This window comes from Elephantulus edwardii, unplaced genomic scaffold (assembly GCF_000299155.1).
Source record: "Elephantulus edwardii isolate Elephantulus edwardi_28Jun2011 unplaced genomic scaffold, EleEdw1.0 scaffold00274, whole genome shotgun sequence".
Classification (NCBI taxonomy): domain Eukaryota; kingdom Metazoa; phylum Chordata; class Mammalia; order Macroscelidea; family Macroscelididae; genus Elephantulus; species Elephantulus edwardii.
In genome coordinates, this window is record NW_006400024.1 from 3,165,620 (window position 1) to 3,176,108 (window position 10,489).

Consider the following 10,489-nt stretch of genomic DNA (forward strand, 5'->3'; position numbering starts at 1 on the left):
CATCTCAGAAATAGGTTTGAGGCTTTGAACACCAAAGAGTGGAGACCAGATGAGTTGTGGGAGGATATCAAGAATATCATCCAGGAAAACCTACTAGTCTGTATTTTTCTTAAGCCTTAAGTGCATTAGGTGCTAACATTTTTCTAAAGCTGTATGACATACCTATCCTCACATTTCTGCAATTGTGATAGAACCTTTTTGTTACCTTTATGAGGCCAACTGGGTATAATAGGTGAATCAAACCTAACAATCATGGACTCAGATAAAAAAAAGAAGAATGAAATGTTTCCCATCCTAGTGGATTCTTAGACCTGTTCTCTACAGGTGTGCTGGCTGCGTGTCTTTTGGCATAATTGTTACTTTTGGCTTGGACAATGCACAGGTCGGTGTCTTCAAAAAGGCCCACCTGTTGGGCCTCACATGCCTCCTGCAAAGCACGAGTAGCTGCACTCTGCAAGCACAGATCTGCTTCCAAGTCCTGAGCAATTTCTTGCACAAGATGTTGGAAGTTTAGGAATCGGAAGCTGAGTGGGTTTCTGATAACACCTCATTTCACAGGGTGCCACAGAGCCAAGCCTGCAATGATGCAGCTTCGTCACTCCTCCAGAAGAGGGCGTGTTCTTGCAGGCAGCTTCCTGGGTGCTTTCCCACGGTGAAGTCAAGGTCAGTTGGCTTTGTAGGAGCCATGGTGTCAAGACCTCTTCACTTACCCTCCTCCTTCAGCTGGAGCTCAGTGGTGCTGGCTTCAGACAGTCAACAACCCAAACCATCTTTTTGAGAATCTTCCTCTTCACTGATCCTCCACCAAGCTTGATCTCTTTCTCTGGAGACTGATCCCTCCTGATAACGTGTAGACAGTGTATGGTTTATACAGTGGATAAAGTATATAAGACTAAGTCTTGCCATCCTCACTTCTTAGAAGCATTCTGGCATTTGTTCTCATAGTAAGTTCAATATTTTTCACCAGCATAATTTGAAAGCATCATTTCTTCTTTAGTCTTCCTTATTGTCTAGCTTTTGCATTCATAGGTTGCAGTTGTTGCTAGGTGCCGTGTCTTATAGCAACCCTATGAAAAGATCTGAACCCTGTTCTGTTGTGTGCTGTCCTCACTCTTTCTGACACACAAGGTTTTGTTAGGTGCCATCACATTGACCATGACTCACACGACCCAATTAGCAACAGATCTGAACCCTGGCCTACCCTGCACCTTTCTCATGGGCTCTCATGGGTAGTCACTGGTCCAATCAATCATTGAACAAGGTTTTCTATAAACTTCAATCTTTCCAATGTTGTTAGGTGCCTATGTTTCTGTAGCGATCTGATGGGCTGCACCCTTGAAGACTTAGTTCGTGGTCCTCACAAGTTGGCTTATTGACATTGAGCTGAACCCACTCAGCTCCCAGGAGATCACTCTTCTTTCTCCCCCTGAATTGCTGGTGATCAGAGAGGTTCAGCCTCTGAATGGAGCAGCTGCCTCTGCCCTGCACCACCAGAGCTCAGCGTCTGTGGCCATTCCTTAGGCCAATCAGTTAGTGCTTTTAAGGAAAATAGTGTCAACTGTTTTATAGATTTTTCTAGGGAGTTGAGAGTTCCTCTCTTTTCTGATGTGTTCTTCGCCTTGTTACCATCCACAACTAGATGAAGATGTTCAGATAGTTCACATGCATTTGGACACTGGCTCAGTGCAGGCCGTCCCTGGATTATGAACATGTTTCCTTCCTAAATATGGCTTTACGTCAAATTTGAATGCAAGAGAACAGTGATGTATGGCCTGTATCTAATGTCGCCTAGTCAAATGTTTAATATGTAGTATATCTTTGTATGCATTAAAATGGGATTCTGGGTAACATTGCGAACATCTTTACTATCGTAATGTAATACACCTCACAAAGCAGTGCCTGTTTATTATTACAATGCGTGGTGTGTCCCTTGAATTCCTCATTCCACAGCTTTATTGGCTTGGTGACATCACCAGGTCTACCTAAATTCAGAGCCCAGAAGAAACGTTTTTCACTGAACCTTTGGTTGGACTTTGTGAGTGTTTACTCAGCTTGCTGCTTCCCAGTCGCAGGTTAAACTGAACCTGAAGCGGATGCTGTCTGTTTTAAGTTTATTTTGTTATGTTTTAACTGTTACATGATATCAAGGCCATCTGCTGATCTCACCAGGATGACAGTACAACATGAGAGCCCGGTGGTGCAGTGCTCAGGTGGTTAAAGCTCTGCGGTTCAAACCCGATGGCTCTCTAGGACAAAGAGTGGGGCAGTTCTGTCCTCTAGGGTCACTTGGAGTTGGAGGGTTGGTTTGACAATGGAACATCATCCAGTGAATAGTTTAAAACTATGAGAACAAACAGGGGCCCAGACGGTCCAGGTCGCAGAGTCCTAGTTCTGACCCTGAGCAGCCAGTAAGTTGCCCTTTGCTGCTGCAGCAGCTCCACGTGGAAGGCAGTTACCCTCCCAGTCCAGGCGAGTCCAGGCTAGACTTTCCCTGCCAGCTCTAGAGGGGGCACGCTGGGTTCTCCCAGCTCCTGTAGCCAGGAGTCCTGGGAGATCTCATGGGGCTTGGCCTTCCTGTGCCAAGAGTTTCTTAGCACACACCTGGAACCTAAAGGCCTGCCCCATCCTTTCAGGTGGCCCGAAGGGGCTCCAGGTCACATCCCAAGGAAACCCCGCTTCACACCAGGACTGTCACCTCATGAAGGGCCCTTTGGCTGATCACATCTGGAATCACATTACAGGCATTATCTATCCATGGTTACATGTTGTTGTTTTGTGCCGTCAAGTCACTTGAGACTCATAGCGACCCTGTGTACAACAGCCCTAAACTCTGCTCTGTCCTGTGCCAATCGCACTGTCTCTGACACTCCCATCCCGATTACCCCAGTCACTGAATCAATCCACCTCATAGAGGGCCTTCCCCTCCCTGAGCTGTCCCTCCACCCTCCCAAGCATGATGTCCCTCTCCAAGGACCGGTCTCTCCTCACAACATGTCCAAAGTATGGTAGACGGAGCCTCAGAATCCTTGCCTCCAAGGAGCCACCCGGTTTAACCCTTTCCAGGATGAATCTGTTTGTTTTCCTAGCAGTCCATGGTATTCTCAATACTCTTCTCCAGCACCACAGCTCAAAGGCGTCAATTCTCCTTCTATCCTCCTTGGTCATTGTCCAACTCTCTGATGCATAACAAGTGATTGCAAAGACCATGGCCTGTATCAAACACACCTTAGTCTCCAGAGAGACACCATTGCTCTTCAGTACTTTGGAGAGGTCCCTAACAGCAGACTTTCCCATGGCAATGCGCCTTTTAATTTCCTGGCAGTTATATACACAACCCCAAATCCTGCTGTCTCAGGTAAGATGGTGACTTACAGCTCATAGGGCAATTACACTGTCCTGAGAATCATGGCCCAACCCAATCAGCACATTCTGGGGGACATGATCCTATCCATAACATGAGTACTGAAAGGAAAGTGTTTGACTTGTTAACCTTGCTCTGCCAAACAAGTGTGGTGGATTTTTGTGTTACAGTTGATGGGCACATCTGAGCATGGTTTTCAAGGCTGAAGGGGCTTAAAAAGGGATGAGCCTGGGTCTCTGATTTTGCTTTCCAGTCTTGCTAACCTTGGACGTGGTGTGGTGCTTAGGAACCATTCAGATGCAGGGCATTGGTGTGGATGGTCCCAAGTGAGCAGGTCTATTGTAAGGTGCCCTTGAGTCCTTAATGAAAGACCCTGTGAACAACAGCTGAACCTTGACCTATCCTGTGCCATCACCACCGTTTCTGACACACGAGAGCCCATGGCTGCAGCCACTGTTTTGATCCATCTCACTGAGTCTTCATCTCCTTCACTGACCCTCCGCCTTCCAAGCATGATGTCCCTCTCCAAGGAATAGCCTCTCCTAGCACATACTCCAAGCACAGAAGATGAAGCTTCACCACCCTTGCCTGCACCTTCTCCAAGACACACCCGTTCTCTTTGCAGTCCCTGGGATAGTCGGTGCTCTTCTAAGAGTAGTGAGCAGCAGAAGTTCTGCCGACGAACCTAGTCAGCTTTCTCCCCTCGCTAACTTCCTAAACCTCGATGTGTGTCCCACACGTGTCACACACACGTGGCAGTCTCATTGCTGCATACACTGTGTACACCCGACACCAGGAAGGATGCTTTCCATGGCAGGGGTGACATCCCACTAATGACAGCCTACTTAATACACCAAAGGACACGTGTTCTTACAAGGTTTGTGTGACTGGACTTTATTTCCATTTTGGATTGTTTTAATGTCTTGATTGCTTAAGAGTTTACTACGATCCTCTTTGTAAAGTAAACGAGGCAGAAAATCTTTCCATTTACTCTCCCTACACAGAAGCCAACTGGTCAGCACACGGGGAGAAACGGCCCCGTGTTCTAGTCACAAGGAACTTATTCCAGGTGGTTCTGAGCACAGGGAATGCCCACCTGGCACAATTCCTTCTCCTAGGAGCTTGATCCAGACTGCAGAACCCCCATGGGCTGAGACTAAGGCACCCATCTTCTAGGAGGACGGTGGACAGCAGCTCCTCGTGGCCGTGTGCTCAGTCCACACTGCCCAGAGCAGCTGTCCCAGCAAGACAGCACTGGCTGAGCCTGGCGGGTGGTGGATGGCAACTCCCCATGACCCTGTGCTCAGTCCACACTGCCCAGGTCAGCACCGTTCTCTTCTAGACCACTACCCCAGCAGGACAGCACTGGCTGAGCCCGATGGTGCTGGACAGCAGCTCTCTGTGGCCCACACCCCATCCTCTCACATCCAGAACCTACTCCATCTGCTCCAACGCTCGCGAGAACTTGTCCAGTGCACTCCTGAAGGCTTGCAGCAGGAAGACACCCAGCTCATGGCTCGTCTCCTGGGTGTCAGGGTCAAAGGCCCCGTGGAGCGGCGTGGACACTTGGATGTCATGGCGGCCAGCCCGCAGCAGCACAGCACGCAGCTCCCCTGCCACCTCCTCGTACTTCTGCTGGTCGAACTTGGACGCAGCCGGCTGGTCCTGTGGGTAAGCAGTGCCCTCGGGATAGCAGTCCCTGGGCACTGGGAACTCGATGCTCCGCAGCCGGGGCAGCTCACAGAGGCCAGCGAAGAGGCGACGCAGGGCACAGGCAGAGAGCGGGTTCCCCAGCAGCCGGAGTTCCTGCAGCTGGACACAGGGGCTGAGGCCCAGGACCACCCTGTTCACATGCTGGTCCCCAAGGCCGCAATCCTCCAGGGTGAGGGCCCGCAGGGCTGGGGCAGCTCGGCCCAGCAGCCGGAAGAAGGTGGAAGGGTACAGACTGACTAGGTCATGGCCACTGAGGTCCAGCACCTCTAGGTGGGTGGTGTGGGGGCAGCTGGCTAAGAAAGCCATGTCCTCATGGCTCAGGGCACAGTTGGCCAGGTCCAGGGTCCGCAGCGGGGTCTGCAGGGGGCTGTGGACAGCAAGGAGACACAAGTGAGCTGTCACTGGCTAAGCAGGAGGCCAGCAGACCACGGCCAAGGATAGGCATGTCCATGTGGCAGCCTCTCCACAGGGTAGGCAGGACAATCTGCTCCTAATAGGGCAGAGTTGTGTTCCAGACCCAGAGTCTGAGTGTGTGCACGGTGTGGTTTGAATTCTCCTGGCTTCCCAGGACCACCCCCTCTTTCTCCTGCTCGATGCCTTCCACCTCCTGATCTTTCCTGTCCCTCCTGCTCGATTCCTTCCACAACCCTCCACCTCCCTGTCCCTCAGGGTCTGCAGAGCCGGCAGTAACTGCACAGTCCCATTTCTCCACTCCTGACACAAATACATCTTGGCTTCTGCCAGTCCCCAGAGGAGGTCCTCTTCCCACTCACCCGAGCAACTGCTGGATCTTGCCGGTCAGTGTGGAAAAGGCCACGCTCAGCTCTGTGAGCTGGGTCATCTGGCCGAGCGCCCGCGCGATGGCAGCCAGGTGAGGGTCCTCGCCTTGGGGCGCAGGGCCTTGGGGCGGCGCATCCAGGGCGTTGGCGGGCAGCGTGAGCGCGGTCAGCCTGGGGAAGCGCCCCCGCGCCAGCAGCTCCTCCACGAGGCCTGCATGCAGACGCACGTTGTGTACCACCTCCAGCCGGCGCAGCGCCTCGGGGCCCGCCAGGTGCACCACCTGCAGCAGCTGAGCGGGGCGCAGGCTGTCAGCGCGGAGCGTGGCACAGCGCAGCCTCAGCGGCGCAGGGTCTGCGAGCTGCAGGGCACACACCACCCCTTCGAAGTTGCCCTCGGTGACGAAGAGGTCCGCCAGCACCTCAACAGGGTGGCCGGTGGCGTGCTCTGCCCGCAGCTCGGAGCAGGCCCTGGCCAGCAGCGCCGTACGGCCCCAGCGGCCCAGAGTGTGGCCGCAGCGGCACTGCGGCTCCTGCACGTCGCGCAGCCCTGTGAGGTCCACCAGGCGCAGGCGCGCGCGGCCCTCTGCGCGCAGCACGTGGGCCCGCAGGCCGCGCACGCAGGCCTCCAGGCACGGCCTGCAGGGCCGGTCGCGCAGGTCCCCGGGGTGGTCGGCGCCGGGCGCCAGCAGCGCGCCCAGACGAAACTCGGCCAGCGGCCACTGGGTGAGCAGCGCCTGCAGCAGCTCGGTGCGCTCCAGCAGGAAGCTGGCTTTGAAGAGCAGCGGGTAGAGATCGCGGGCGACGCAGTCCAGGCTGTGCAAGGGCGCCGGGGCGTGGGCTGCTAGGGCCTCCGCCGAGAGACAGCGCAGCGACCTCATGGTCCCGCCGGCGCCCAGGCAGCGCAGGGGTCCCTCTCTGGAAGTTGCGCTCCTTCGGGCCTATTATTAGCTGCAGCTGCCGTGCGGCCAGCCTGTCATCTGACAGTTATTTCAGTCCTGGGCACCGGCTGGCATGGGGGCTGCAGATGCCAGCCTGAACTGCAACATCCGCACCCCACCCCGTCAGGCCACGTCAGCATTTAGGTCCTGCTCTGGGAGGCTTCCCGGCCAGGCCCGCTGTGCCCAACCACTTCCGACCCACCTGCCTGGAGGGTCCCACCCTACACCTGTCTAGCTGGGCTCTGGGGCCTTCCCATGTGAGCCTCAAGGTCACTGTCTCCCTTTAAACTCAACAGGAAGTCAGGGAGTGGGGGCAGGGACAAGGGCTGGCCAGCACACCCTAGTCCCCGGGGGACCAAGCAGGTTGAGTCAGAAGACTACCAGAGCCATGCCAGCCAAATGTCCCGTGGTGGGGTCACTCCTGCCCAGCAGGACCAGGCCACCTTGTCCATTCCTGGCTCTGGTGCTGCTGAGGCCAGTCAGATCCCACAGGACCTGTCACCAGTCAGCACAGTGAGCAGGCCCCTATGGAAGGGACTCCCCTGCTGTTTCCAGGGCCCAGTAAGAGGCACATAAGGAGGGGTCAAATGTCTCTTTTATTTCAAATTTTCAAACATGTCAGTATTGAAACAAGGTAGACAAGTAGCAAAACCATCTTCTGTCTGACCCTCTGACAAGCAGTTCCTGACACCAACACCTGGTTTACCTGTCCTTCTTGCCACCTACACCTAGTTTACGGTCCATTTCAGCAGTGACCTCAATGCTGGGCCCCAGGGTCTGGGGGAAGCGGCAGAGGTCCTACAGCTAGTTACCGAAACTAACCAACTGCATTCACCAGGCACAAGGCCTGTTCAGAGTGACCCCACTCCTGTACCTGAAGCTGTGGTCTGCACCCCAGGAAGTGGGGGCCTGACTCTGGTTCCTGGTAGGAGGATGCTAGGGGAGCAGGGTGGTGACTTTGATCCCAGAGACCTGACCAGGCACCTTGTACAGACCCTACTGGGCTCTACTCAGATGTGACCAGCCCAGCCCTAGGGCCCGTGATCACAGAGGTGATCACCCCAGCACCAGGAGTTTCCAGCTGCTGATTTCCCCTCCTAAGTGAGGGTGCCTCCCCTATACCTCCTCTACTAAGAATGTTTCTGCCATGCCCCTCCTAAGTGGGGGTGTCCCCACAACATCCCTATACTAAAGGTCTTTCTGCTGTGCCCCTCCTAAGTGGGGGTGCCCTACAATGCCCCTATAGTAAGGATCTTTCTGCGTAGGGGTGCCCTCACAACACCCTACTCTAAGGGTGTTTCTGCCATGCCCCTCCTAAGTGGGGGTGCCCCACAACATCCCTATATTAAGGGTGTTTCTGCCATGCCCCTCCCAAGCGGGTGCCCCCACAACACCCCTATACTAAGGGTGTTTCTCCTAAGTGGGGGTGCCTTTTTCATGCCCATCCAGAGTCAGAGTGCCATCCAGGATGGTCAGGGGCTCGAGGTCAGCCACACCCTGGCTGAGTCTTGCTCCCTCACGACAGATGGTGTCCATGCTCACAGCTCCACCGGCCGCTGTGCTGGGCTCTTGCTGGGTCCGTCACAGCTGTAAAATCAGACTGCGTTACAGGCTGGCTGGTGCTCGCTCACCCCCCATCACCACCTCACGTCCTGTGACCTCAGGAGTGGCTGGGCAGCATGGGCAGCACGGAGCCTCTCGGGAGCCTGTGGCCACATGTTCCACTGAGAACCGACGAGCTGGCCCAGAGCATTCCCAGCAGGTTGGAGCAGTGCTTCCCCTCCAGTGGCCCTAGTGTGAGGGTCCTGTCCATCCAGCACCCAGATGTGTCCAGTCATGAATGGGCTCTGGGAGTGAGTGTGGAGGGCTGGATGGGCTGGTCAGTTCTGTGACCCCAGGGTTTCAACACAAGTGTGAGTCCCCGACTTCATAAAGAGGCAGTCACTACTGGGCAGGTCTGATGACCATGAGTCCCTCAGAAAGGCTGCAACTTGGGCATGGGAAGCAGGTTAGTGGACAGGGCTCGGTGTGCAGGAGGCCTGTCACTGGTGTGGTTAGTACTCCATGCACTGGCTTGTGGTCTGGACAGGCAGTGGGCCATGTGGTCAGCTGGCATCGGGTCAGCGTGGTTCAGAATGCCCTCTAAGCTGCCCTGTGAAAGTGGGTTAGCTGGGAAATTTGCTGCTTATGGAATATTCTGCCTTCCAGTCAGACTACCGTGGAGAGGCCTGAGCCACGAAGGATTCTGTTCTGATGAGGAGGAGGGGACTGATGAGAGGTGCCCGCCCACTGCCCGTGATTGGGACCTTCTCTTCTCATGCTGTCCGGAGGAGCCTGGACTCTTCCTCCCAAACCAAGGGGTGTGCCTGGGCCACAGTGTGACAGACTGAGCCCAGAGCTCCAGCAACATTGTAAGAAGCAGAGGAGCCCTGCGGGGCCTCCCTGATTAGAGCTTCCCCTGGGGAGACACTCTTCTCTGCCTGTGTCACCTCCTGCCTGTGCCCTGGGAGGACAAGGACTTCCACCTGGGACCTCCCTCATCACTTCGATGTCACTTCTCTGGGAAGCCTTAAGGATCTCCATCTGAGCAGCCCTTTCTGTCATGTCCGTAGCTGTCTCTGTAGGAGGCGGGGACGTCCGCCATTGAGTAGCCCTCCCCTTTCACATGGATGTCCACTCTGGGTGATCACCACTGTTAATGTGTCTGGCGACTTGGGCTTGGGCACACAGCTCTGGGTGGGATTAGGGTCATCTGACTCTGTTAGGCCCTTGGACAGTCTAGACAGGAAGTGGTCTGTGGTTGTTGGTGTTTGTAGGACCTGAGGTTGTGGCGGCCAGGTGGCTGTCGTCCCCAGGAAACATCAGAGTTGAGCACTCAGTCTAGGCTCGTGTCTGCAGCAATGAGCGCTTTGCTCAGCCTCCCATCCTAGGCTCACAGAGCACCTTGGCCTCCTGACTCTTCAGCCTCCCGAGCTATCACTTCATCTAAGCAGGATATGGTCAGGAAAGAGGAGCTCTGTGAGGAGGATATCTGGGAAGCTCGGAGAGAAAGGTGGGTGTCTGAGTGCTCTCAGGAAGATGGCTTCTGGGAGGTGCTGAGAGGAAGGTCAGAAGCAGCGTGTCTGGTCCCATAGTCAGGTCACACCTGAGCCAGGAGTCAGCGCCTACAGCTCCACTGGCTCCACTCAGGACCATTCGAGGGGACACATCATACATCACAGGCCACCCACTGTGGGGTGTGTCAGACCCAGGAATCCAGCAATCAGGCTTGTTCTGAGTGCCCCCCATTTGGGGTCCTCAGAGAGGGAGACACTCACCAAGGTGGTGACCTGTCCACCACACCACCTCTGTGAAGTCCTGCTGGGGAGGGCTGGGGAGGAGCCCTGGGAGGGCAGCCTAGAGCCTGAGGTAGCCTCATCATCATCATCAAGCTCTAGATGAGGACCTCGTGGGCTGCCTGTACTGTCCCCCGACGTGCACTGTGAGGACTCAGAGCTCTCCGTGGCTGTGGAGGACACATGAGGGTCACCATGCTGCTTCCCAAGCCCCCGCACCAGCCCGTGAGGGCACCATCCCCGCATCTCACAAATGCTGAACCCTCTGGGCATTGACACAGCTATGGTTCTGTAATCCCCACAGCATGTTGGATCCTTTTTCTCCCCTTTAATACTTGTTGTCATGTACTGCCAAGTCACTTG

The 10,489-nt window shown here is 55.0% G+C and overlaps 1 protein-coding gene across 1 annotated transcript; it reads right to left on the reverse strand.

The window, feature by feature from the left end:
* Positions 1-4,795: 4,795 nt before the first annotated feature.
* LRRC14B (leucine rich repeat containing 14B) lies at positions 4,796-6,731 on the reverse strand. The gene is made up of 2 exons (XM_006900161.1): positions 5,848-6,731; positions 4,796-5,441 (listed from the first exon to the last, which is right to left on the reverse strand). Exons 1-2 carry the CDS (start codon positions 6,729-6,731, stop codon positions 4,796-4,798), a joined length of 1,530 nt encoding a protein of 509 aa, XP_006900223.1.
* Between the last annotated feature and the right edge of the window lie 3,758 nt (positions 6,732-10,489).

Coding starts and splice junctions, on each gene's coding strand:
- LRRC14B (XM_006900161.1), bottom strand. CDS start 6,731: ATGAGGTCGCTGCGCTGTCTCTCGGCGGAGGCCCTAGCAGCCCACGCC. Junction 5,442..5,847: donor AAGATCCAGCAGTTGCTCGG/GTGAGTGGGAAG, acceptor TGCTGTCCACAG/CCCCCTGCAGACCCCGCTGC.